This window comes from Macrotis lagotis, chromosome 2, assembly GCF_037893015.1.
Source record: "Macrotis lagotis isolate mMagLag1 chromosome 2, bilby.v1.9.chrom.fasta, whole genome shotgun sequence".
Taxonomy (NCBI): domain Eukaryota; kingdom Metazoa; phylum Chordata; class Mammalia; order Peramelemorphia; family Peramelidae; genus Macrotis; species Macrotis lagotis.
Genome location: NC_133659.1, coordinates 233,736,905 through 233,760,675, shown reverse-complemented (window position 1 = coordinate 233,760,675; position 23,771 = coordinate 233,736,905). Strand labels below are relative to the sequence as shown.

Genomic DNA, 23,771 nt, shown 5'->3' with positions numbered 1-23,771 from the left:
CATCCACTCTTCCTGGAAAAAGACCTCTTTTTCTTGCACTGTTAAAAGATATTGTAAATATTTTTTGTTGTATTTCTTTTATATAGCTCAGACTTGCAAAGGATCTATTTCAACCTTTATCTAAACAAAAATTCCTTCTACAACCTATCTGACAGATAGGTTTTGCTTGAAGACTTCTAGTAAGGAAGAAACCATTGCTTCCAAATTAGATCATTTCTCTTTGAGGATAGTTCTAATAAACCTAGATTTGCTTCTTTTCAATTCCCTGTTCCTTATCTCTGAGACCAAATGTAATAAATTTGTTTAGTAAGTCTTTTCCATGTTAGAGCTTTTCAGCCTGAACACAGCTATAATGGTTTCTGTGAGTTTTCTCGCAGTGTTTCCATGGCATGAATTCAAGGAGCTTCACAATACCTTCAAGGAGCTTCACAATACCTTCCTGTGGACCCTCTTCAGTTTATCAGTAGTGTCCTTCCTAAAATATGTCTCTAATCCTTGAATTCTTATAGCTTCCTTATTTCTAGACACAGTACCGCTCTGCAGCCAAAATTTTTTAGTTTTCTTGATGTCATATCCATTATTATTCAGCTTGCAGTTCACTAAAATATCTAAATCTTTTTAAGTCAGATTGCTGTCTAGCTTTCCCCTATGCTGTAGTTGTGAAGTTAGTTTTGATCCTCAATATACAGGTCTTCATTTATCCTTATTCAATTTCATTTGAGCTCCCCTTGCTGGCTCTAGTGCATTTGTAAATTTGACAAGCGTTCATCAGTCTCTGACTATCCTAGTTATTGATAACGTGGTAGTTATTGATAAAAGCCTGGAGCCAAGCACTTGTTCCTGTGATAGCCCATTGGAGGTCTCTTTAAAACTTTGCCATTCAACCAAGAGTATTTAGAGTTCCATCTTGGAATCTACCTAATTAAACTATCTCTTAGCCCGAATAGCATGAGAGATTATGTAAACTCTCTCTGTATATAGGCCAGCATTTCTTAATCTGCTGGCTTAATAAACTTTCTAAAAAATGAAATAAGGTGAGTTTTTTTTTGGGGGGGGGGATTTGCAAGGCAGTGGTGTAAAGTGACTTGCCCAAGGCCACATAGCTAGATAATTATTAGGTGTCTGAGGCCGGATTTGAACTCAGATCTTCCGGACTCCAGGGCCACTGCTGTGTCCATTGTGCCACCTAACTGCCTCAAGGTTAGTTTTTCAAGGCTTATTCTTGTTGTCCATTCTGTTCTTCTATCTTTTTTTTTTTTCACCAAAAGATTCTCCACTGTGATTTCCTTCCTTAGGCCCTAGATTTTCTCATATCAGAATACCTTCTTAATGTTCTGCACCACCTCTCTTAGTTCTCCTGTTTGCTCATTTGGACCAAACAAATATACTCATTGGAAAAAAAAATAATACAATCCTCTATTTTATCCCAAATTTTAATACTTCGAATAAAGTCAAATTTATTTCTTTATATTGGATCCTCTAGTGTCTTTTGCTTGTTGCTTAAATTTAGACCTTTGAGACCAAAAGTTTTACATTTTCAAAGAGGACTAAAATGATATTATTATGTTAGAGTCAAGTTACAGTGTGTTCCAACTGACTGGATCAGTATGAGCCCAGAGTACTCTATCACAGGTTGAGCGTAAATAGACCTTGTGGAGATTTGAAATGGATTACATCTCACATTTCTTTTTTCTTTCTTTTCTTGACCTTGCCCAAGGTCACACAGCTAAGTTAAGTATCTGAGACCAGATTTGACTTCTGACTCCAAGGCTGATGCTTTTTTTATCCACTGCACCACCTAACTACCCCCATCTTACATTTCTTTTGTGCTACTTCCATTCTGCTTTGTGCATAGAGCACAGTACCTTCTCTGAAGAGGGCATGCCATGCTGAGTCAGTGTCTAAATTTTGGGCATTCACATGGATTGAAGTAATCATAAATCCTTCTTGGGTTTGATTGATTTGGTGAACTACTGAGGGTCCCAATTGTTATTCCTCCTACATAGTAGCTTCATTTTATGATGTCTGACTTGGTGAATCTATCTATGTAGGTAGATCCTTCTTCCTTTTTAGTTTAAAACCTTTTGATTAGTTTTGTAAAACTCTAAACAAATTCAGTTTTGCCTGTCATTATTAGCTATACTGTGTGTCAGACAGAAGCCTACCATTCCTTTATTTTAAGCTGTGCTTTAGAAATCCAAATCCTTTTCCTTGACACCACCTTCTGAAGGAGCTGTTCATTTCCTAAATTTACCAAGCACTTCTGAATTTGTTGCCTTTGTTCTGTAGCAGTGATGAAAACACCATCTGTGTTCCTAAGTTAAAGGTAGCTACCATGGCATAGTAGCCTTGAGTCAGGAAGAAAGACAAATTCAATTCTGACCTCTGGCACTAGTTTTGTGACCCTGAGCAAGGCAACTTCTGTCTACCTCCATTTCTTCAATTATAAAATTAAGATAACAGACCTACCTTTTACAAGGTTGTTGTGAGACTCAAATGAAATATTTATAAAGTACTAAACAAAGTGTCTGGCCCATTATAGGTGCTTAATAAGCATTGTTTTCTTTCTTCTTAAGTACTTCATCTTTGCCTAAGACTTTGAATTTGTGTTCTTGTGAATCACTATAACTATGTCATCTACTTTGATAAGTTTTGTGACGTTCTTTGTCATGGCCTAGATACATGCTCCAAGAAGACAAGCCATGTTTGTGTTATTAGACTGACATAGAACTGATCTAGTACCTTTCAGCAGGGCAGTCATCAGTTATTTCAACTAAGATATCAGCCCTTTGAGAATAAAACATCTGCTTTCCAGTACAAAGCATCTTTTGCTAATACATAACAAAGTATATGTATATGCTTAGTTTTGGTTTATGGATTACTCCTTCCCTTTTCTTAAGCAAGAACCTTTTATATATTTTTGATAATTCCATACACTGTGTTACTTTTTTCCTTTTTCTCTGTGACATTCTCTCTTCCAACTTCTTAATACAATTCTCTGCTTCCTTTAGATTCTTTTTCTTTTATATAGTTTTTTTTAAGGAAAATTTCATTCTTCCTGAATAATCTGGGGAGTGGAGAGGTGTTCCCCAAGTTTCTTTACCCCTAGAGACCTCTCTCTAAGAGAGGGATCAGCCTCTACTTTGGGCATGGGATTATTTGGGCACCATAGTAAAGAGACTGCTTTACACACTTATTTCACAGCACAAATTTTCTGTCTTTTTCATTCTAGTAATTCCCTCGTAGAACTGCTGTAGATTTCTTTATTGCCTTTATATCCCCCACCCCGCCACCCCAGCATTGTTTAGTGATTTATAAATTTATTAGGAAAATTTGGATTTACCTTTCACATTTTTTAAATCTTAATTTCTCACAGTTGTTTTTTGAATGTAACTGTTATCCATTCGTTGTTTTTTGTTTTGATGCATGAGCAGGACCTTCCTTTATTCTTAGCATTCCAGTAGAAGGTGAAACAAGACCATCTTAGGAGTTCAGGGGCTTCTAGCATCCACACTTGGAATGGGGATTTTCACATGCTAGACAAATTCTAGAATATTTTTGCTAGAGAAATTGAAATCTAGAATTAAGAAAAGGACTAAGTAAAGGGAAGGAGATGAATAAAATAGATTTCCTTCTTGTCCTCATCTCAGTCTTTTTTTTTTTTCCTAGGGCTTATTAAATATCCTGTTGCAGAGAAACCGTGCCTTGGTAAGTTAAGTTGTATTTTTACTGACAATTTGAGATCCAATGATATATCTAATATCTATGTCTATCTATATAACACAGGAAATATTAATGCTTTCTTGAAGATGCATCTTGCTGTAACCTTTTTTCTTTTGCTTTTTAGGCATCAATGGGAAAATCATCCAGCCCACTGTTACTAATAGCCCCTACTCAAGTCATGATGTGGCTGCAGCAGTACCATGACCATTGCCAAGAGATTCTAGGTTCTGTCAAGTGAGTTATTAGCACTGCACCACTGACACTAACCTATTTCTTTATAAGAAGTTTTGAAGGGCCACAGTTTTAAAACTTTTTTGTGTTATGGGCCTCTTTGATGTTGAAGATTATGAGCCTCTTCTCAGATTAGTATTTTTAAATATATAATTTAAAATATATTAGATATATATTTTATATAATTATAATAGGATATAAAATTGTAACCAATTACTACTGAAATGTAATTATCAAAATATTTGAAAGCAAGTTCATGGGCTCCAGAATAAGAACCCCTATTGTAGAATTCTTGACACCTGTGTGTGTATTTTACTTTTGGCAGTAGGAATCATTTGATGGTTGCATCAGAACCTTAAAGAAGATGCTCTGTAAACCTAGAACTAATTTGAGAAAAGAAGCTGAATTTGAACTTTTAATTTTTCAAGTAGTTGTGAATTTGAATCCTTTCTTGTCTTAATTGTGCTGTTCCTAAGGCATGTTATTTTTTGAGAACTTGCCTGTTTTACTGACTATGACTTGTGTATAATTTTATTTCTTAGTAAGTCTGTATGTTGGCCTCATTATAATGAGACCTGAATTTTTATTTAATTTTTTTCTTTTTTCTTTACCTAGTATGATTCCTGCCAAGTGCCTCCAAACAGGAACTGAAGTCTCCAAACCCATGGTTGCAAGGTTCATTACATCACTGCTAGCAAAATATGATTTGGAAGAGGTACAGAATCTACTAGTTATCTCATAGAGAGAAAAATGAGGTAGCAGGGGCAAAAGAGCCCTTCATCTTTTTTTCATTCAGTTTCAGACTTGTTTGGTTCAGCACTGTAAGAATGCTTTTGGTTGTGCATTGGTTCACAAATCAGGCTGGAAAATAGTCTACTCCGGTGATACCATGCCATGTGATTCTCTGGTCCAGTTGGGTGAGTAAGTGCACATGGGGTAAGAAATTCAGTTGAATTTTTTTTTAAACGTTTAGTTTGATATTTTAGTAGGTGGAAGAGATTACAGGCCATTGATTACAGTAGCATATGCTACAGTATCTGCATTTAATTTTCCTTGCCTCCTACTTTTAGGACCTCTGTGAGCCATCTATATACACAGAGGCATTAGTGCCAAAGAGTAAAACTTTTCATTCTGGGGAAGTAAAAATAATGGTTCTCCTTTCATAATAGACATTTAGATTGTGTTAACTTATTTTCCTTAGGTAAAGGAGCTACTATGCTTATTCATGAAGCTACTTTGGAAGATGGTTTAGAGGAAGAAGCAATAGAAAAGACACACAGGTAATATACTCCTTTTCTCTTTTCTGTGACTTCTCACCACTTCTTGTTGAGATGACTTTGTATCAGTATCTTACCAGTAAGTATCACATTGTAGATAGTATGTTACTTTTTTCTTAAAGGGGGGTCTTCTCTTTCAGAAACCATCTTATCTTGCTCAAAACTGAGTAAGATTATCCCTCTCTGTCTCCCAAAAGTGGCTTGACTTGCTTTGTTCTAGGATAGCACTAGTTATTAGGAACTTTTTCCTTACATGTAACCAAAATCTGCCTCCTTGAAGCTTCCACATTTTGCTTCAGTTTATTTAGCTTTCTAAAGCCAAGCAGAACAAAGTCAGTCCCTTTTCCATTTACTATTCCTCTAGATACTTGAAGACAGATGTCCAGAATTCTTTTTTTTTTAAGATTTTTTTCAATTTTTTTATTTAAGGCAATGGGGTTAAGTGACTTGCCCAAGGCCACAGGACTTCATGACTGGTGCTCTAACCACTGTGCCACCTAGTTGCCCCACAGAATTCTTAATGTAATCTCATATCACATTATTGTCATTATTGAACAGCTAGTTGATTTGTAGAGTTAATGGTTCACTAAACTTTTAGAAATTTTTCAAAGGAACTGTGCTTAAGCTATGATTATATACTTATGTAATGACTTGGCAATCATATTAACTGGTTCTTGGATGGGGAACCTTCTTTGTGATCAAACATTTAATTAATTCATCCCTAGATATATTGAATTTTGAGTCCTGCCTGCAAATTGCGTTGGCAACGCCAGACTAATATGACCATTGGGTAGGTGTTCCCCACCCCTGCTGTAGATTACAGGCTTAAAAGTTTTAGAGGTCATTCTGAAAATATCCAACCTGAATCTAAACCCTAACCCTAAAGCAAGGGCTACAGATTGGAGTGAGGAAAACCAAGGTGATCTTTATTGACTTTATTGAGTTCTCAGTATGCAGGGCATAACTCCAAATAATTTGATAATTTTATAATGTTTATTTTTATTTTTTATTTTTGCAAGGTAATGGGGTTAAGTGCTTTGCCCAAGGCCACACAGTTAGGTAATTATTAAGTGTCTGAGGCCGTATTTGAACTCAGGTACTTCTGACTCTAGGGCCGGTGCTCTATCCATTATGCCACCTAGCCACCCCTATAGTGTTTATTTTTAAAACAATTTACATACATAGTGAAATACTTTTATCATCTACATTTTATAGCTAAAAAAAATGATTTGAACAGTTGTATTGCCCATAGTTACATAACTGGTTGGTAGGTAGTGGATATGAGAATAGAGAACTCAGGTCTTCTGATTAGAAGTCCAATATTCTTTCTGCTATTATAGGCTCTAGTGTTTTGTAGGATTATTAAAGGAGTGGAAGACATGGTTCCTGCCTTTAAGGAAGTTTTGAAATTAGTTATAAAAGAAGATAATTAGATGTAACTGTTTCAAACTGCAACAGTTTTTTATTTTGAAAGTTAAAGGTTTAAGATACTCTTTTGTTTCTTGTATTTTGAATAACATTCTGTTTCCTTTACTTATTTGCAGCACTACTTCCCAAGCAATTGGAATTGGGCTGAAGATGAATGCCAGGTTTATCATGTTGAACCACTTTAGTCAGCGTTATGCCAAGATTCCCCTTTTTAGCCCTGACTTCAATGAAAAAGTTGGGATTGCATTTGACCATATGAGGGTATATATACTATGTGTTATATAATTGGTTGGCGAGTGGGACAGAGAATTTGCATTATTACATATTTTCTTTTTCTGAAACAATTCCAAAAATCCTTTCTTTTTCTTTTATTAGCTATATTATCTATTATAGATTTCTCCTTTTAGCTATACCCATAATTAGATCTTGCTTGCCTGTAATAATGATTAACAGTTTGATTGAAGAATAGGTACTGCATTGGTTCTTACACAGTTGTACTTGTATTTTTCAGTAAGCAATTCAGTGATACAATGTTTCATGGTCTGAAGGGGGAGGCAGTCAGCATTGATTATTTTTATTTTTATTTTATTTTTTTTAGGTTTTTGTAAGGCAAATGGGGTTAAGTGGCTTGCCCCAGGTCACACAGCTAGGTAATTACCAAGTGTTTGAGACCGGATTTGAACCCAGGCACTCCTGACTCCAGTGCCAGTGCTTTATCCACTGCGCCACCTAGCCGCCCCAGCATTGATTATTTTTAATGATGGGTAGATGTTATTTGTTAATATAACATGAAATTAGGAAAGACTATTCTGCTAGCTTCTTTTCTTTGTAGCACTTTTTTTTTTTTTTTTTTTTTTGCTAAGATCTCTTGAACTGGGAGTTGTGTTAGTAAGGCAAGAGCATATACTTTGGTTATATGATTTTTGTCACTGATTGCTGGTTATCCATGCCTTTTCTGTATATAACCTTTCAATTTCTCACTTCTTTCCAGGTCAACTTTGGGGACTTTTCAACTGTACCTAGATTAATCTCTCCTCTCAAAGCCCTGTTTGCTGATGAGATTGAAGAGATGGTAGAAAGGAAAGAGAAACGAGAGTTGCGACAGATCAGAAAGGTTACTGTTAACCTAGATCACAATGGGCATAATGATGGACAGGGGCCCAAGCAGGCTTATAATGGAGAAGAGGAACCTCAAAACCCACCAGTTAAAAAGCTCAAAGTAAACTGAAGGCATCTAACATGGCCCTGGACAGAAGGAGAATATGCACTCATGCTTTCTTTCCTTTCTTCATGGGAAGGTCATGACTGTTGGTTGAGTGGAGTGACATCTTCTTTTGGACTATAGAAAAAAAATTCTGTTGACTTTGCCAGAGCTACTGGGAAGAAAAAGAAATTTTGGAGTAGAATATAATCACTTGGAAGATGGTGTAATTTTTGTCTTTGTTTTCCTGCGTCAGTCACATAATAATGCCTTGCAAATACTAGTTGTGTTATAAATATTTGTGGAATTGAATTTAAAGAATGAACAAATTGAATCATACAGTTGAAGCATGAGTAGGTTCTTCTAAAAATGTCAGAATTTTTTAAAGAAAAACTTGTTTTTGAAAATATTGTCAAAAATCAATAGGGCAGGAAATATGGTATCCCACTCAGAACTAATTTCTCTGTAATGCAAAGGGGAATAATAATGTCATGAATTTGAAGTGTTGAAAAGAATTTTAGCAGTCATCTAACCAAATCTGACTGGTAATTCAGCATCTCTCAGTGAGGAGAATACATTATTCAGTGAAGCATCACACTTCTCTTTTGAATAGCTCCAATTTTTAGGAACTTTTTCCTGACATCAAACTTTTATTTGTTTCTTTGCAACTTCTACCCATTACTCCTGGTTCTTCATTCTGGGGTCAAGCATGCACTGAAGACAAGTTATCTTCTTGCTAAGTTGTCCACTACCTAATAATACTTGGAGTTTAGTCATACAAATAGTTGTGAATTATTACTATATAATCCAGATCTAATTGGGTAAATGGTATAAAATACTTTTATCAAATGTTTTGCTAAAACCTGGGAAAACTCTATAGAGCATTCCCTGTTTTTATTTTGCTTTATTTTTTAAGCCAAATTAGTCCTTTCTAATCATTTTTTCCTTTTCTAGATAGGCTTATAGGTTTAGAACTAGAAGAGACCCTTAGAGGCTATCTGATCCACGCATATTTTACTTGTTCACTGAGACCCAAAGTGAAGAAGTGACTTGCCAGAATTACCCAGGGACTGCTTCAGAGGTTGAGTTTGAGTCTTTAGACCCTAGAGTCAGTGTTCCATCCCTGTTAACCTTTGCTTTCTTGGTGTTTACTAAACCATGTCTGTAATGATTAGTTTTAGAATATCCCTTTAGGTTTTGTTCAATTTTGTTGAGTTTAACTTCCCTCAGGAACCTTAGCTCATTTTACTGTGCCATATATAAACAATCTCTTGAACATATCTTTTCGCACTCCTAAATTGGGGAGCTCCCTGGGCTTTTTACATGGTCTCTTCAGAAAACTATTTTTCCTAATAGAAATTATTTCTTTTTGTGTCTTCAGAATTTCATCCTTTCATGTTTGCTAGCACTACTGGACTGATGTTCCCTATAAAATTTTAATCCATGGGATTTTACTCCAGTCCTCTGAAATCTAGCATCCATGTTTTAATTGTGCTTTCCTACAGATTTTGTAGGCAAAAAGGGGTTAATTTTTCCTCCCACTGTTACCCATTTTCTTCCTATAACCTGTCAGATTCAATATGAAATTTCTCTTTGTTGGTTCCTCCATCTTTTTTTCTTTTTCTTTTTCTTTATTTTTTAGTTTTTGCAAGTCAATGGCTTGCCCAAGGCCACACAGCTAGGTAATTATTAAGTGTCTGAGGCCGGATTTGAACTCAAGTACTCCTGATTCCAGGGCCGGTGCTCTATCTACTGTGCCACCTAGCTGCCTCCCTCCATCTTTTCAAGGAAGAAATTGTCATTAAGACATCTCAAGAAGTTATTAGCTCATCTGCTTTTGGCAGAGTGAGTACTCCAGTACTCTCACGTCTGCAAAATTGAATTGTCCAATTTGAATATATTTTGACTTTATGCCAGGCTTTTGATCTTTTTTCTGAAGTCACCTCTGTCTTTTTGTTCACTTTTGGCCACTTTCTATCCAGCACAATATGTTTTCAAGGGGATGTGATCTATCAGATAATAGTTTGCCTGTAGCACACCCACTTTTTATCCATCCTTCCAATCCTTCTGCTTTACATTTTCCCTTCTCTGCTAGTCCCTCAGGGCAATCATAACCTAATTACTACCTGGACACCTATGGCAGCAGCTGCATAGGAGAACATTTTCTCTTGCCCTCTAGAGTATCTTTTGACAGAGAGAGACACCTGAGGGATATTAATTCTCTACTGGGGATATGTAATAATGAACTGTCATCCCCTTTTTGTTTTGCTTTGGAAATATATTCCAGTGGTACCAGAATATAACAAATGTACAAGGATCCATATTCAAATTTTTTCTTTTTTTTTTTTTAACTGATGAGTACATGATCAAAAGTTTCTAGACTATTGGGCTATTTTAGCAGTATCGCTTCTGTGTCACCTTTATACCCAAATGTTCTTCTTATATGCTTATTGTTTCTCTAGATTTTTTTACTTAGTGACTAACCTTTGAGCATTAATGTACAGGTGTTTTAAAAAATAAGTTTTATTTATTTCATTAACTATTTCCCAATTACATGTAAAAAATTTTAACATTCATTTTTTAAAATTTTGAGGTCCAAATTCTCTCCTCATTCCTCCTCCGCCCCTTGAGAAGGCAAATATTTGGTTACATATGTGATTTTATATATATATATATATGTATATATGTATATACCAAATCATGCAAAATAGATTGTCCTATTAGCCATGTTACAAAAAAAAGGAAAAATCCAAGAAAAATAAAGCACAAAGTACCCTTTGAAGCTATCTCTCTGCATTTTAGATAGTCATGCATACATTGGCTTTGTGTTGATCTGAAGCAGCTCAGTCTTTCACAATTGATCATCATTATGATATTGCTGTTACTGTGTAAATTGCTTTGGTTCTGCTCATTTCACTTTGCATCAGTTTGTATAAGTTTTCTCTTACTTTTCTGAAACTATTCTGCTCATCATTTCTTTTCATATTTTATGAAATAGTATTCTTTCATAGTCATATATTATAGTTTGTTCAGCCTTTCTCCAATTTTCAATTCTTTGTCATCCCACAAAGACCTGCTAGAAATATTTTTAAACAACTGGGTCCCAACTGCTATTTTCCTTCACTGTAGCTTTTTTCCCTTTGGTAAAAGGAAAATTTTTCTCTCTAATCTTTTTATTTTCAAGTCCTTTTGATTAGATTTACAAGGCATCAGGTATATATTTTCCCATCAGACTTTTTTGGTTTTTTTTTTAAAGTTTTTGCAAGGCAGTGGGGTTAAGTGGCTTGCCCAAGGCCACACAGCTAGGTAATTATTAAGTGTCTGAGGCTGGATTTGAACTCAGGTACTCCTGACTCCAAGGCCAGTGTTCAATTCACTGTGCCACCTAGCTGCCCCCCCCACCCCCATCAGACTTTTTGATATGGGCTCTGTCCTTGTTGGAGGAGTCTACCATCCCTGTATTTTAAGCTGGAGTTTAGAAGTCCAAATTTCATTTTTAGAGCTCACCACTTTAGCCAGCTTTTCCTATTTGCCTAATATTTTTCATTTCTATATCTTATCTTTATTGGAGAACAGAGAAGAAAAATACATTCAGTGTCTAGACTTCATTTTCTGAGCCTTGATAGTCATTTTTAATATTTTTCAGGCTTTTTTCAGGCTTTTATGTCATGTCTCTCCAGGATTGAGTAGTAATTTGCTTTATTTGTTCTTGGAAGGTATTCACCTGTGTCTTGGATACACTGGAAACCTCTTTATTGTTTTCATAATGTCAACAAATAGCTGTTTTTGTGCCCATGAGCAAGGTGGTACCAGTTACCATTGCACTACCTTTTTTTTCTCTGACCCTTCCTTCATGAATTCTCAGTTGATAACTTCTATGAGTTTCTTTTACTATACCTGGGAGCACAGGGAGAACTGCCCTCCTTATAGCTTCAAGTTCCCACCTCTTCAAAAAGAACTTAAGATTTGTTTTTTAGCTCCAAGCTTTCAGTTGTACTTACCTTTACCTTTTTTGTGACATTCTTCCACTCTGACATGTTTTTCCCCCCCTTCACTTCAGATGCCCCCCTTTTTACCCCACTAAAGTACTGCCTCTTGTTTTTTTGGAATAGTTATACAGATTGGTGGATAGAGAATTGGGCCCATTGTCACGAAATCTGAATTCAAATCAGACTCCAGACTTCGGTAAGTCACTTAAAAAGTCTCCATTTCCTCCACTGTTAAATGAGGATCATAGTAGTATTATTAGAGTTGTTGTGAGGATCAAGTGAGAACATTTATAAAGCACTTAACACAATGCTCCCATGCACAGGAGATCCAATTCCATCCTGTCTTCTCCAGGAGAATGCCCCTTCTTTTTCATCACTTATTGATCTTCAATTACTCTGTCTTTACTGGCAGCTTCCCTCCTGTCTACAAACTTGCCCACCATCCTCCTAGGTTTGTTGTAAAGATCAATGAGATGTTTGTGAAGTGCTTAGCATAGTGCCTAGAACATAGTACACACTTCCTTCCTTAAAAAGCTGGAATGTGGGAAAATATTTCTTAAAAGTAATTAGAAGGGTCCACATCTCACTCTGCACCTCTTGTAGCTTTTAATTATCTCCTAAAAACTTCACAGCCACATTCAACTTTGTTTCTCAGCAAGTACTTTCAGTTTGCCATTTTGTTTTACTAATCAATTTACAAATTAAATCCTACATCTCTCAGTAACTTCAGAGTATCGAAAAAATTAAAAGCCATCCTACCCATACATGAAAATAATCCCCTAAAGCTATAATAAGCAAGATTTTGTATGAAGATTTTTTTGATGTAATCTTTTTACTTTACAAAAAAAAAGGATGGACGGAAACATTTATAAATATCCTTCAGTAGTTCTTTTTTTTTAAAAAGTCATAAATGAAATCAGCAATTCTAAGTGTGTCTACTCGTCATCTCTGAATACTACATAAGCTAGTATTACCTAGGAATTAGAACCTGCCCTAGGTATTGAAATTTACCCAGGCCAGTTAAAAATACACTACAGTGATAATTTAGGCCACTTTGCCTTTTATAATTCAAGACAATTTGAGAAAAGCAAATGCTTATTTCCTATTAGGAAACAAGACTACTTTCTTATCATCCAGTATGAAAAATATTTCGCAGTTTGGTTTACCTTTAGCCAAGGGTAAAATTAAACTCTCTTATACCTAGATGAATTTTTTTGGCATTCAGTAGTTCCAAAAGCAAATTCTGTTTGAACTATGACTGAGTATATACCAGCAGGTATAACTAGGTGCTAATAAAAAATATGTCAGCATACTGGCTGAAGTCCGCACGTTAACAAAAAGAGATCAATATAAAATGTTCACCAACATCATTCTTGGAAATCTTGCCAGTCCAGTATAGTGAAACCTGATTGGTTCCTTCAGTATTTAGCATATTCATTATGAAGATGCAAACGTCAATAGATTTCTTAAAGGTGTTTTCCAATTTTGGCTTTTAGCTTTCTAAAACAGAAGATCTTTTCCAATTTCGAGCATTTTTTCTTCCCATGATTTAATTTCATTTGCATAACGAATTTTATCATCTTGAGCAAGCTGCTTCTGAGATAATGACAGAGCTTTCCACTCTTCATTTAAAACCTTCATTATCTCCTGTGATGAAAATCCTTTTGATTCCTTAAAGTGTTCAGAAATAAAAATACTATAACCTGAACGAGGTTTTTGGGGCTTTCCAAAGACAGTTAACTCCCTTTTTTTCTTTATTATTTCTTTTCTAGCTTTTTTTTCGACGCTTTTCTTCTTTCAAACTTTTTTTCTCCTCAGGATTAAGCTCTGCTTTATAGTTAGAGACCTCCTCCTTGTACACTTTAAAATCTGCCTTGGTGGCCTCTTATACTTTGTTCTGTGATTCTGGAAGCTCCCGCCAAGCTTCAGCAAGCTTCTTTATTATCTCTTTGCTTTTCAAATCTGGATTTTGTTCTTTGAATACGGGTCGTTGTTCCATTGTAAAAATGTATGCAGTCAAAGGCTTCTTTGGAGCATTAGATAAAGTAGCCTTCATAAACCATTCCAATCCACAGATAGCACTGGGCCGCGGCGGCTCTAGCAGCCCCCCGGGCAGAGGCTGCGGCGGGCGCCGGCATCTCCTGAGCGCGCTGGGGACCGTCCGCCAGCAGCCTCCTGTATGAAAATTTCTAGTGCAGCAGAACTCACAATTCTGGGGAGCCCATTCTACTTTTTGGACAGCTCTAATTAGGAAGTTTTTGCAAACTTAAGGCCTAAACTGGCCTCTGCAGTTTGTACATGTTGCTTCTGATTTTGCTCTTTGGGACCAGACAAAACAGGTCTAACTGATCTTTCCAAATGATAACTCTCCAAGTATTTGAAGATGATTAACATGTTCTGAGGCTTCTTTTCTCCACAATAAACATTTTTTCTTCAACCCTGTCATGACATAGATTCAATCTTGATTGCTCTTAAAACTGGTTCCCAGAACTGAACATAGTATTCCAGATGAGGTCTGTTAAAAATCAGTACAATGGAACTATATCATCTGGAAGCTATTCCCTCCTTTTTTTTTTAGGTTTTTGCAAGGCAGTGGGGTTAAGTGACTTGCCCAAGGTCACACAGCTAGGTAGTAAGTGTCTGAGGTCACATTTGAACTCGGGTCCTCCTGACTCCAGGGCCAGTGCCGTATCTACTATACCTAGCTGCCCCTTATTCCTTTTTTAATTTAGCTCAAGATCACATTAGCTTTTTTGGCTGCCACATCACACTTCTGACTCACTGAGCTTGCAGTCTACTAAAACCCTTAGGTCTTTCTCAGAATGTTTTCTGTCATCCACGCCTCTCCTGTTTTTTAAAGTTCACTTTTTGTACCCAAGTTCAAGACCTTAATTGATACTATTTATCTCTATTTAACTTAAATCTTTTTAAGTTCAATCTAATGCTCTGCCCTATTTAAAATTTATTTGGTTGGTGAGTTTCCTTTGATCCACACTGATCTTTTAAGAAAAATTCTATTTTCTTCTTTGTTTCCCTTTGTGTATTTAGAATATCAATACTGAGAATCTCCTGAACTATTTTCCCTCATGACATTTTTGTCCATGAAGTCCTTCCTGCCTTTCTTCTTTCCTCTTTGGAATTTGCTTTCTTAAAATCTAGGTTGCATCTCGAGCTTTGACTTTTGTCTTCTCTGTCACAGACTGGAGTAGTCCCTTGTCCTTAGATTCCCATTGTTGCCACAATCAGTCTCTCTTCTCTTGAGAACCAGATCTAGAACAGAATTTTCCCCTTTCTTTTTTTGGGGTATCTTTCAAAGTATAAAATTATCAATAAGCAAGTCAAGCAGTTATAATTTATAAGTTCTGCTTTTGCTGAGAAAGTTCTGATAGCTGTCTGAGAATTGCAAATCTCTATTCCTTATTATATCCCAATTCTGTGCCAGATTTGTGAAAGGTTTCCAAATTCCTATCCATTTCCTCTGTCTGAATGGTCTGCAATCTACTCAGATGACACAGTTGCTTGTGTTTCTCCTTTTTTTAGCCTTTGGCCCTTAGTTTCTTCTTTTCCTCACATACCTTTTTAAATATAAACAACCTAAATTATCTTTATCTATTCTGATTCTTTTTAATAAGGCAGGGTCCTTTAGGTTCTTCTGGCAGTCAGATGAATCCTGTTACCACTTCTCAGAGCAATGTTTTTAAATGAATAAAATAACACTAAATTACAAAGGAAACCAATTATGTTGAAATACAATTAATTTTAAAGCACATAGAATTTAGGTTAAAACAAGTATATTGGGGCATCTAGGTGGTGTAGTGGATAGAGCACCAGCCCTAGAGTCAGGAGTACCTGAGACCAAATCTGGCCTCAGACAATAATTACCTAGCTGTGTAGCCTTGGGCAAGCCACTTAACCCCATTGCCTTGCAAAAAAAAAAAACAACCTATAACAAAAACCTCCAAATATATCTATATAGGGCCAGTCATGGTGATTCTTATGAGATCAATTTTTGCATTAGAATTTCTAGTTCTTATTTAGTCCTTAACTTTGGACATTTATGTGTAGAAATTTAAAACGACTAATTTTAATGCTGGTTCCTTTGATGTTTCTTTCCCAAAAGATAGAATTAGAATTTAGAGAGAGCATTAAATTTTACTTTTCAAAACTTGTCTAAACTCCATAAGGGCAAACAATTATAGAGATACTATGTAATGAAGATTTTCTTTGGAGTCATGTTTTCTTTATGTCTTCAACATGTGACTGGTCCAGGTTTAATACTTTGGGCTTATACAATTTGTTTTCTCATTCAGACTTGCCTCCTAATCCTCACCTCAAGGAGAACATACTGTACCTTAGAGTGGTTATTGGATAGCTGACTGCTATAAAAATGATATTGCATTGAGAAAAGCTAGAGATTTAAAAATGTCCCTTCTCACCAACTGTGTTTGCTTGTATTGCATAAGAATTCTGCTAAGATACAAAGGGTGGTATTGATTCTTACCCACCGATACTGGATCCAGTTCTACCAGTGTTACATATCTCCTTTTTGGAACTGTATGAATACTACAGGAAATAGGCACAAAGTACTCATACACCAATACATGCAGATGCCAAATGATTTTCTTAAAGCACAGATGTCATTCTCTTTTCAGTAATTTACCTGTTACCTCCAGGATCAAATATATCAGAAGCCCTGTCATTTAAAGTCCTTCAGATCATGGCCCTGTCTTGTCTTTTGCAGTTTTCTTAGACTTTACTCCCTTCCATGTATTCTGTAATTAAGCTACAGTGGCCATGTTGTTGTTCGTTGTATACAACATTCTTTCCTCCAACTCTGCCACTTGTCGGTAAAATAGCCCGTGTCTGCAGTGTTCTCCCCTGCTTACTTACACCTACTAACTTCCTTCAAGACCAAGCTTGGATCCACATTCTGAGGAAGATTCTCTCCTACCTCCATTACCTCCTTTCAGAGGTTAACTTTCAACTACTCTATGTTCTACACACATCACTGTTTGGACAGTGGACATACACTATAATGTGAGCTCCTTGAGAAAATGTTTTTGCCAATTTTTGATAGTAAACCCTTAAAAATGATTATTGACAGTTATATCCCTTTGGCATGATTGGGTGGAACATTCTCCATTTTTTCTTATAGTCATAACCCTTTTTCCTTTCTTGTGATAAAGCAAAATGTACTTATTTAAAATTAGGGAGTTAATCATTTTAGGGGTATTGATTCTTATGAAAGATAATTTTGCAGAGGGAATGTTTGATAATATAGCAAAAAGGTTTCAGAAATATTTCTAAGACTACATGGTTAAGAAGCCAGCAGAAGACCAAAAGACAATTTGTTTCCATTTTTAAGAGTTTTCTGAAAATAAATGATGTTTTTAAAAGAAAACTACCTGACATTTTCAGGGTGCTTTTCCATTGACCAGTCTTATTTGATTCTCACATCAATCCTGTGAGATTGGCAGAGCAGGAAATTCTATCTTCCTTTTTTTTAATACAGATATGGAATCAGGTCAGAAGTTAAAGAATTTGTGCCAAATCTCACAGCTAGGTAGTTAATGTTTAGTCTAGAACTTACAAGTTTTTTTTTCTCTGAGGCAGCAACTTAGATAAACTGAATATGAGACTTGGTCCTTGTATACCTTTTTTGGTAAATACAATAAAATATGCCAAACTTAGTGACAATAAATATTTTAATAACATTTTGACAACTTATGCATGTATAAAGGTGATTTCCCCACCCCTTACTACATTTACAAACTGGATAGTGAGCTATACTTGCCATTAAGTGTGCAAATCCTACAACATCTTTAATTTGCAAATCCTGCAAAGAATTATTTTACAATGTGTTGGGAAAAATAACAAAGCATTTAAGTTTTCATTGTACATTTGTACATTAGTTTAGATGAAACATCTCAAATTAAACAAATATAGAGATTTCATATATACAAATATAACATTATAGTATGTATATATATTTTTTCAAAGGATAAAACCATAAACTTTGACTTTGCATGCATGACCTGAATTTAATTCTTCACTCCATTTATAACTTTAAGCCAAAATTTTTAATCCCCTCTGCCCTACAATGATCTCTTGGGACAAGGCTCACAAACCCTTTTCCTCATCTCTCTTTCCCTATCACTTATGTAATCAAATGATTGAAATGATTAATGCCATTAAAGAAAGTGCAAAACATCTTATAGCATTTGCCTATTCCAGTTGAGACCAGTCCCACTTCCACATGTTAGGACATGAAATTATTGCTATTCAGTTGTAACTTGAATAAGGAGAGATCCACAGATTGATGAATGTGAGCATACCTCATGAACCAAATGCTTACAAGATTCTAGATTATGCAAGCTGGTATAATCAAGTGATTTTGAGGTCAATTAATGAAAACACATCATCATCAGACCTATCAGCTCCTATGGATGTGAATTCTCTATCCTTGAGAAGAGTGGGGCAGTCAACTAACAGGTAGGATTCCACAGATTGAAATAGACCTGGTTTTGAATGGGAAAGAGTTTTTGGAACTCATTCCTTTTGGAAACTGTAAGAACTTGTTACACAAGCAATATCTGGATGGAGAGAGGTCAGATGTTACTCCATTTAGGGTTGAAGATAGAAATTCACTTAGGTACCAAGTCAAAAGGCAATGATTGGAGAAGGCTAAACTAACCACCTAAACAAACAAAACCACTGCATCATCAACACTTGCCATAGATAGAAGAACAATAGTTTCTTTAAAGTCCAACTTCATGTTGGCAGTGAAAGAAGAAAGTGCTGATGAAGAATGCTTAGCAAGAGCACTGGACATATATCCTTGAAGTGTTTCTGGGGGGGGGGTAGTGTGTATGTACAAGAGTGTCGGGTGAGGAGCTGCAGTGTCAAAGGGCAGTGCTTTCTGACTCTTCCTCTGAGTCTCTTTTCTCAGTCCCTGATTGTCTTGACATGTGCTCCAGGAGACCAGGGTGGAGTGAAGAACCAAGCTCTACGTGGATAGAAGGGATATCAAAGTGGACAAGATCTGGAAATGGGCAGAAAAAAGTCATTGAAATAGTGCCTCTTGCTAAAAAGATGCAAGTAGAGTCAGCATTAGGAAGCAGGGAATTGTGGCCCATCCCATTACCACCACACTGTTACCTCCCCCACCCCCCAACACACACACACACACACACACACACACACACACACACACACACACTCATATACACTTTTTAAAAAAGATGATCCATTTGTGACTTAACATACTACTTAATGCAAAGAGGAGAGATATATTTGAGATTTGGCTCTTCTTGTTCCTATTTTTCCTACTCATAAAAAGGTTGGAAAGGCTAAGATATCCATATTATCTATCTTTAAATAGCATTCACTTCATAATGCACTAAAATATGAAGTAACTTTCTTGACAATTTTGTACCACAGTGGGAGGGGAAAACCCTGAGAGAGTTCTAGTTAATTGCCTAGCCAACTCCTAGGAAGAGCATAAGAAGATAAAACTGATATTTCCTGTTACCTCCATGGAAGCAGGGCCTCACTGGGCCCTTCACCCCAACAAACTTAGGAATAGTTGGAGACAGATTCTATCTGTCACAGGAAACATGAGGTGCAGTGACTGGCATTGAACTTCTCACCCTGTTTTAGTCAAAATTTATTAACCCAAGCCAGATATCCATGGTTCTAAAGAGACTCTGTCATGATCCCTTTTTATGACAGATACAAAATTCCTCTCAGTCACCCTTAACAGGTCCTCATGGGGGCTAAGAGTGGAATGGAAAGGACTTTCTATGACTAATAAGAAGAAAGTGCCCAACATAAGACTAATGTGCTTATGTAAATCCTAGATCATCTTTAACTGGTACCATTAATTATCCCTTGTTCGATATAATATTCTTGGTTGAGGAAAATAATATCTGTAGTTTGATTCAATCCTGTTATTACACTCCTATAAATGGATTCTCAAGTACTACTAAGAACAAATGTGGAATCAATGAGGAGATGCAGAGCTCCAAAAATGCACTGGACAGTGAAAATATACAGGTTTTATGAATGGAATTATTCTGCCTTAACTACCTTCAGACTCTGTCTTTCCTCAAATAAAAACTTTTAAAGATCTATGATGATACAAAATAAACAACCTAAGTCAGGTTTCTTCTGGTGGAAATCTTGGTAGAGTACTTCCCAGTTCATTAGTTAAAAAAAGTTTGGAAACTATACAATCCTTGTTCCCCACCCTCAAAGAAAAAAGCACTTGCAAAATAATGTAATTTCTCCTCTTTTGGGTTTATTCTTATTTATGTTAAGCTATTCAACATGATACAGTACAAAGTTGATTAAATATATATCTTTATATACCTACCACTGTTTGATCATTAGCAGCTTGAGGGGGAAAGCAAAATAGATCTGAAGGAATGCTCCCCACAAAACAAAGGAAAATGAAGTTGTTCAGCCTTGCAAATCCCTTTCACTGACCTTTATGGAAAGGAGTTTATTTCTTGTTTCTTGGGCAGCTCCAGAAAATATTCTTATCAAGGCTTGGCTCTGTTAGGCCAACCCCATTCTAGCTGTAAAGACACAATGACAGGCAGAGACCTTGGGGCTGAAGAGTTCAGCTATCTGCTGATGAAGTGAGCTGGGCTGTTATTCACCTCCCTTCACCTATATAAATGGGCATGTATTGGTCACTACAGTGCCAAAAAGAGGAGACATATGAGCTTCCCCTTCTCTTCTGTCTGATAGTTAATGCTCAAAGACAGAGCAATTACCAAGCAAAGGGAGCAGCCTACCTTATATCAAGCTCATACAATAACTATCGCAAATAACCAGGCTGGTAATATGCAGTCCTTTCATTAAATTAAAAACCAACCCGAAACAGAAATCCCAGATCAATTACCCTTGTGAATATTCTACTCTTTCATAGAAAACTGTCTAGTTCCCTAGAAACTTGCTTTTGCGCAAAAGAAGGAATATATATTTCTATGAAGCATCATCATAATCTTCTTTCTTAAAAATCAAAATGCTAATTAACATGGTTGTGTTGTTATTAGGTAGTGTCAATCTGAGAATGACCAGAGAACTTGAAAGTTTTGAAAGTTATCTCAAAAAGTTTCTAAAAAAAAAAAAAAACCAACTTTCCTGTCTCAAAACTTTTCAGTTTATTCTTTCAGGTTCTATGTAATCTTATTTCTTTGATGTTATGGGTTCTATGGAAATATTAAAGACAAGTAGAAATGTATTCATGTGGAGTACATCTCTAAACCTAGAGTATGCTAACTGAATGGTTTATTCTGTATAGTTGAAACAATCTACTCTATATTAGTCTATATTAGTCTCCCAAAAGGAAACATTGTAGTTGGTTTTGAATGACTAAAAGATTTTTCAAAACTGGGCAGATATGGATAGATGAACTACATACATCCCAGTCTGCATCTGAGTGTTTTTATAAGTATTCTTTATGGAACATTTTAAGGGAGGCAACTTACTGTAAGAGAAAAAAACACTTGACTGGGAGTCAAAACATCTTTTAAATCTTTGCTTTTGCTACCATTTATGTGACCTGAAAGCAGCTTCATCTCCTTGGACTTTATTTTCCTTATCTGCAAAGTGAGTGGGTTAGACTAGACTATCTATAATTCCTTTCATATAAAACCCCTTGATTTTGTTTTTGGAGGCTTGTTCAACCTCCTGAAGGGTCAGTGAAGATACCAAGAGCAAGGACTACTATCCCTACTTTACATAGATGGAAGTATAACTGAGATGAAAAAAGTTAACAAGTGGTAGCAGTGACTTCTGGTATAATGTTCATCCACTGGACCTGATCAAACAGCATTAAGACCCTTTCTCAATCATTCAGAATTCTTGCATCTGACTCTAACCCAGAGGTACTTTCTATAAAAGCACTTCCAGGAAGCATTGAGGCTCCAGGCCAAAGTTTACTCTTTGGAATATAAAGTCATATAATCAGTCATCCACCCCATCAGCCACCAGCCCCAGGAGAAAGTACCCATAACCAATTGAAAAACAGTTGATGAAGTGATTTGGGGGAGGAGGGAAGGAAAATCAATTTTCCTTAATTGGAGCAGAAGAATATAAAAAGGTCAGCAGTTCTAAAGAAGCCAAATAAGCTTACTAATAAATTCATTGTTAGTGAGCTTGTGGAATCAGTAAGAGCCACACAGCCATGCAACTCAGGTTGAGCCACATGCAGAGGTGATGAGTTAGTGACAGCAGCTGTCAAGTTGATCTGGGTTAGCCTTCAGAATTAGAAGGGAGATGGAGACTGGGATGCCAGCTTACCCTGAAAATCCCCCTCATACTTATCCACAATTGCGCCACTCATTGTCAAACAGCTGCAATGACATAATGATAGGATTCGGAGAAAGGAATAAAAACAAGGAAACAAGAACAGAACTGAGAAAATGCTGAAAATCACAGTAAAGTAGAATTTCAGTTCACACTAGTTAAGCAAACAAAATAATCACAAGTATTATACTACAGGCTACAGAAATTATTTCAGGGACTTGTACAATCAGGACAAAACTCAACAGTATGGGAAGCAACAACAGCAATAACAAGAAACAGTGTGTGAGAATGTGTGTGTGTGTGTGTGTGTGTGTGTGTGTGTGTGTGTGTGTGTGTGCAAATGGATGTATATTATATTTGCTCTCCAGTTCAGTTGTTCTCAAATTTTGCCAAGGACAACTCGAAAACTAAAGGGTCACTGTCTTTTCCAATGCCTTCTGGTCACCAATCCTTTCTTTGGTTTTTGCAAGGCAGTGGGATTAAGTGACTTGCCCAAGGTCACACAGCTGGGTAATTATCAAGTGTCTGAGACTGGATTTGAACTCAGGTCCTCCTGACTCCAGGGCTGGTGCACTATCAGCTATACCACCTAGCTGCCCCTCCCCAATCCTTTCACAAAAAATTCTTTCCAAGAAAAATATACTGCCTCATTTTTCAAATCAAATATATGTTTCTCTCTTTAAATATTTTCCTAAAACCTCTTCTTTTTTTTTTTAAAAAAATCACTTTTAATAATTTCCACTAACCTCTTCTTCATTCTTAAATGAAGCAGAAAGCAAAAAACAAAGATGTGATCCATTATGGGGGAGTACTTTCTATTCTATGACAGACCTAGGACAAAGATGTCCTGAATTATTTATTTATTTTTTGGTTACAGAGATCATTGGTTTGAGACATATTACTATATTAAAAAAATAGGTTTGGGGACATGGATGCTGGAGAACAAAGAATATGTTAATATCAAATATTTACTCATGAAGATGCATTAATTTGAAAGGAAAAGGTCTGTCTTTAGGGGAAAAGGCACTACCACAACAAGAAACCTACTCTGTGAACAAGTTATAGAGGAGGAAAACGGTGTTCAAATTTCTTTTTTCAAGGACTCTTCCTATAACTTAATAACCATTCATACATATAATTTTTTTCAAAGCTTGTTATAATCCATCCTATTGGATTGTAACCTCACAGGGTTGTTTTGAGGATCAAATGAGATAATGTTGTAATTGTGTTTGCAGTTCTGAGCATATAATAGGCATTATACCTATATCTATTCCTTTTCACCATTATAGTGACTGTTGACTGATTGTAAAACATTCTTAACAACTTTATTAAAGTTACTGGATGGCTTAAATTGCAGTGGAAAACATGATTAATTTTGGGAAGACTACAAAGAAAAGCTCTTTGGCCTAGATCTACATAAGGGTAAATCTAGAAACTTTGGACAATGATTAAAAATAGAGTTGCCTGTTCATGAAATTATCTCAAGTCACATATAAATTACTGTTAATATTAAGGTAAGCAAGGTCGAAGACTAGGGTTATTTTCTAAGAGGATATCCTTTTCTGCTCTTGGGGTCAACCACCAAGCTATCTGCTCTCTGAGAAG

At 36.1% G+C, this 23,771-nt stretch overlaps 2 protein-coding genes and 1 pseudogene across 7 annotated transcripts in view; 1 reads left to right on the top strand and 2 right to left on the bottom strand.

The window, feature by feature from the left end:
- Positions 1 to 17,823, top strand: part of ELAC2 (elaC ribonuclease Z 2) — a 62,135-nt gene extending 44,312 nt beyond the window's left edge. For all 3 annotated transcript variants that reach the window (XM_074225153.1, XM_074225154.1, XM_074225155.1), the window contains 7 exons: positions 3,670 to 3,708; positions 3,848 to 3,957; positions 4,570 to 4,669; positions 4,751 to 4,871; positions 5,156 to 5,234; positions 6,776 to 6,920; positions 7,651 to 17,823. In XM_074225153.1, coding sequence (XP_074081254.1) covers positions 3,670 to 3,708; positions 3,848 to 3,957; positions 4,570 to 4,669; positions 4,751 to 4,871; positions 5,156 to 5,234; positions 6,776 to 6,920; positions 7,651 to 7,887 — 831 coding nt within the window. In that variant the 3' untranslated portion in view covers positions 7,888 to 17,823. The remainder of the gene's footprint in view (positions 1 to 3,669; positions 3,709 to 3,847; positions 3,958 to 4,569; positions 4,670 to 4,750; positions 4,872 to 5,155; positions 5,235 to 6,775; positions 6,921 to 7,650) is intronic.
- LOC141512105 (uncharacterized) lies at positions 8,773 to 16,806 on the bottom strand (annotated as a pseudogene).
- Positions 13,992 to 23,771, bottom strand: part of ARHGAP44 (Rho GTPase activating protein 44) — a 114,517-nt gene continuing 104,737 nt past the window's right edge. Inside the window, exons 18-20 of one of the 4 annotated variants that reach the window (XR_012476014.1) lie at positions 22,161 to 22,213; positions 20,337 to 20,522; positions 18,804 to 18,891 (exon numbers count right to left, since the gene is read on the bottom strand). Coding sequence is in view for 2 of the 4 variants with exons in the window: in XM_074225156.1 (XP_074081257.1) it covers positions 18,752 to 18,891 (140 nt within the window). In the remaining 2 variants the exon portion in view is untranslated. Of the gene's footprint in view, positions 18,892 to 20,336; positions 20,523 to 22,160; positions 22,214 to 23,771 lie in introns of all 4 variants that reach the window. The other 3 variants (XR_012476013.1, XM_074225157.1, XM_074225156.1) reach the window with 3 other exon arrangements.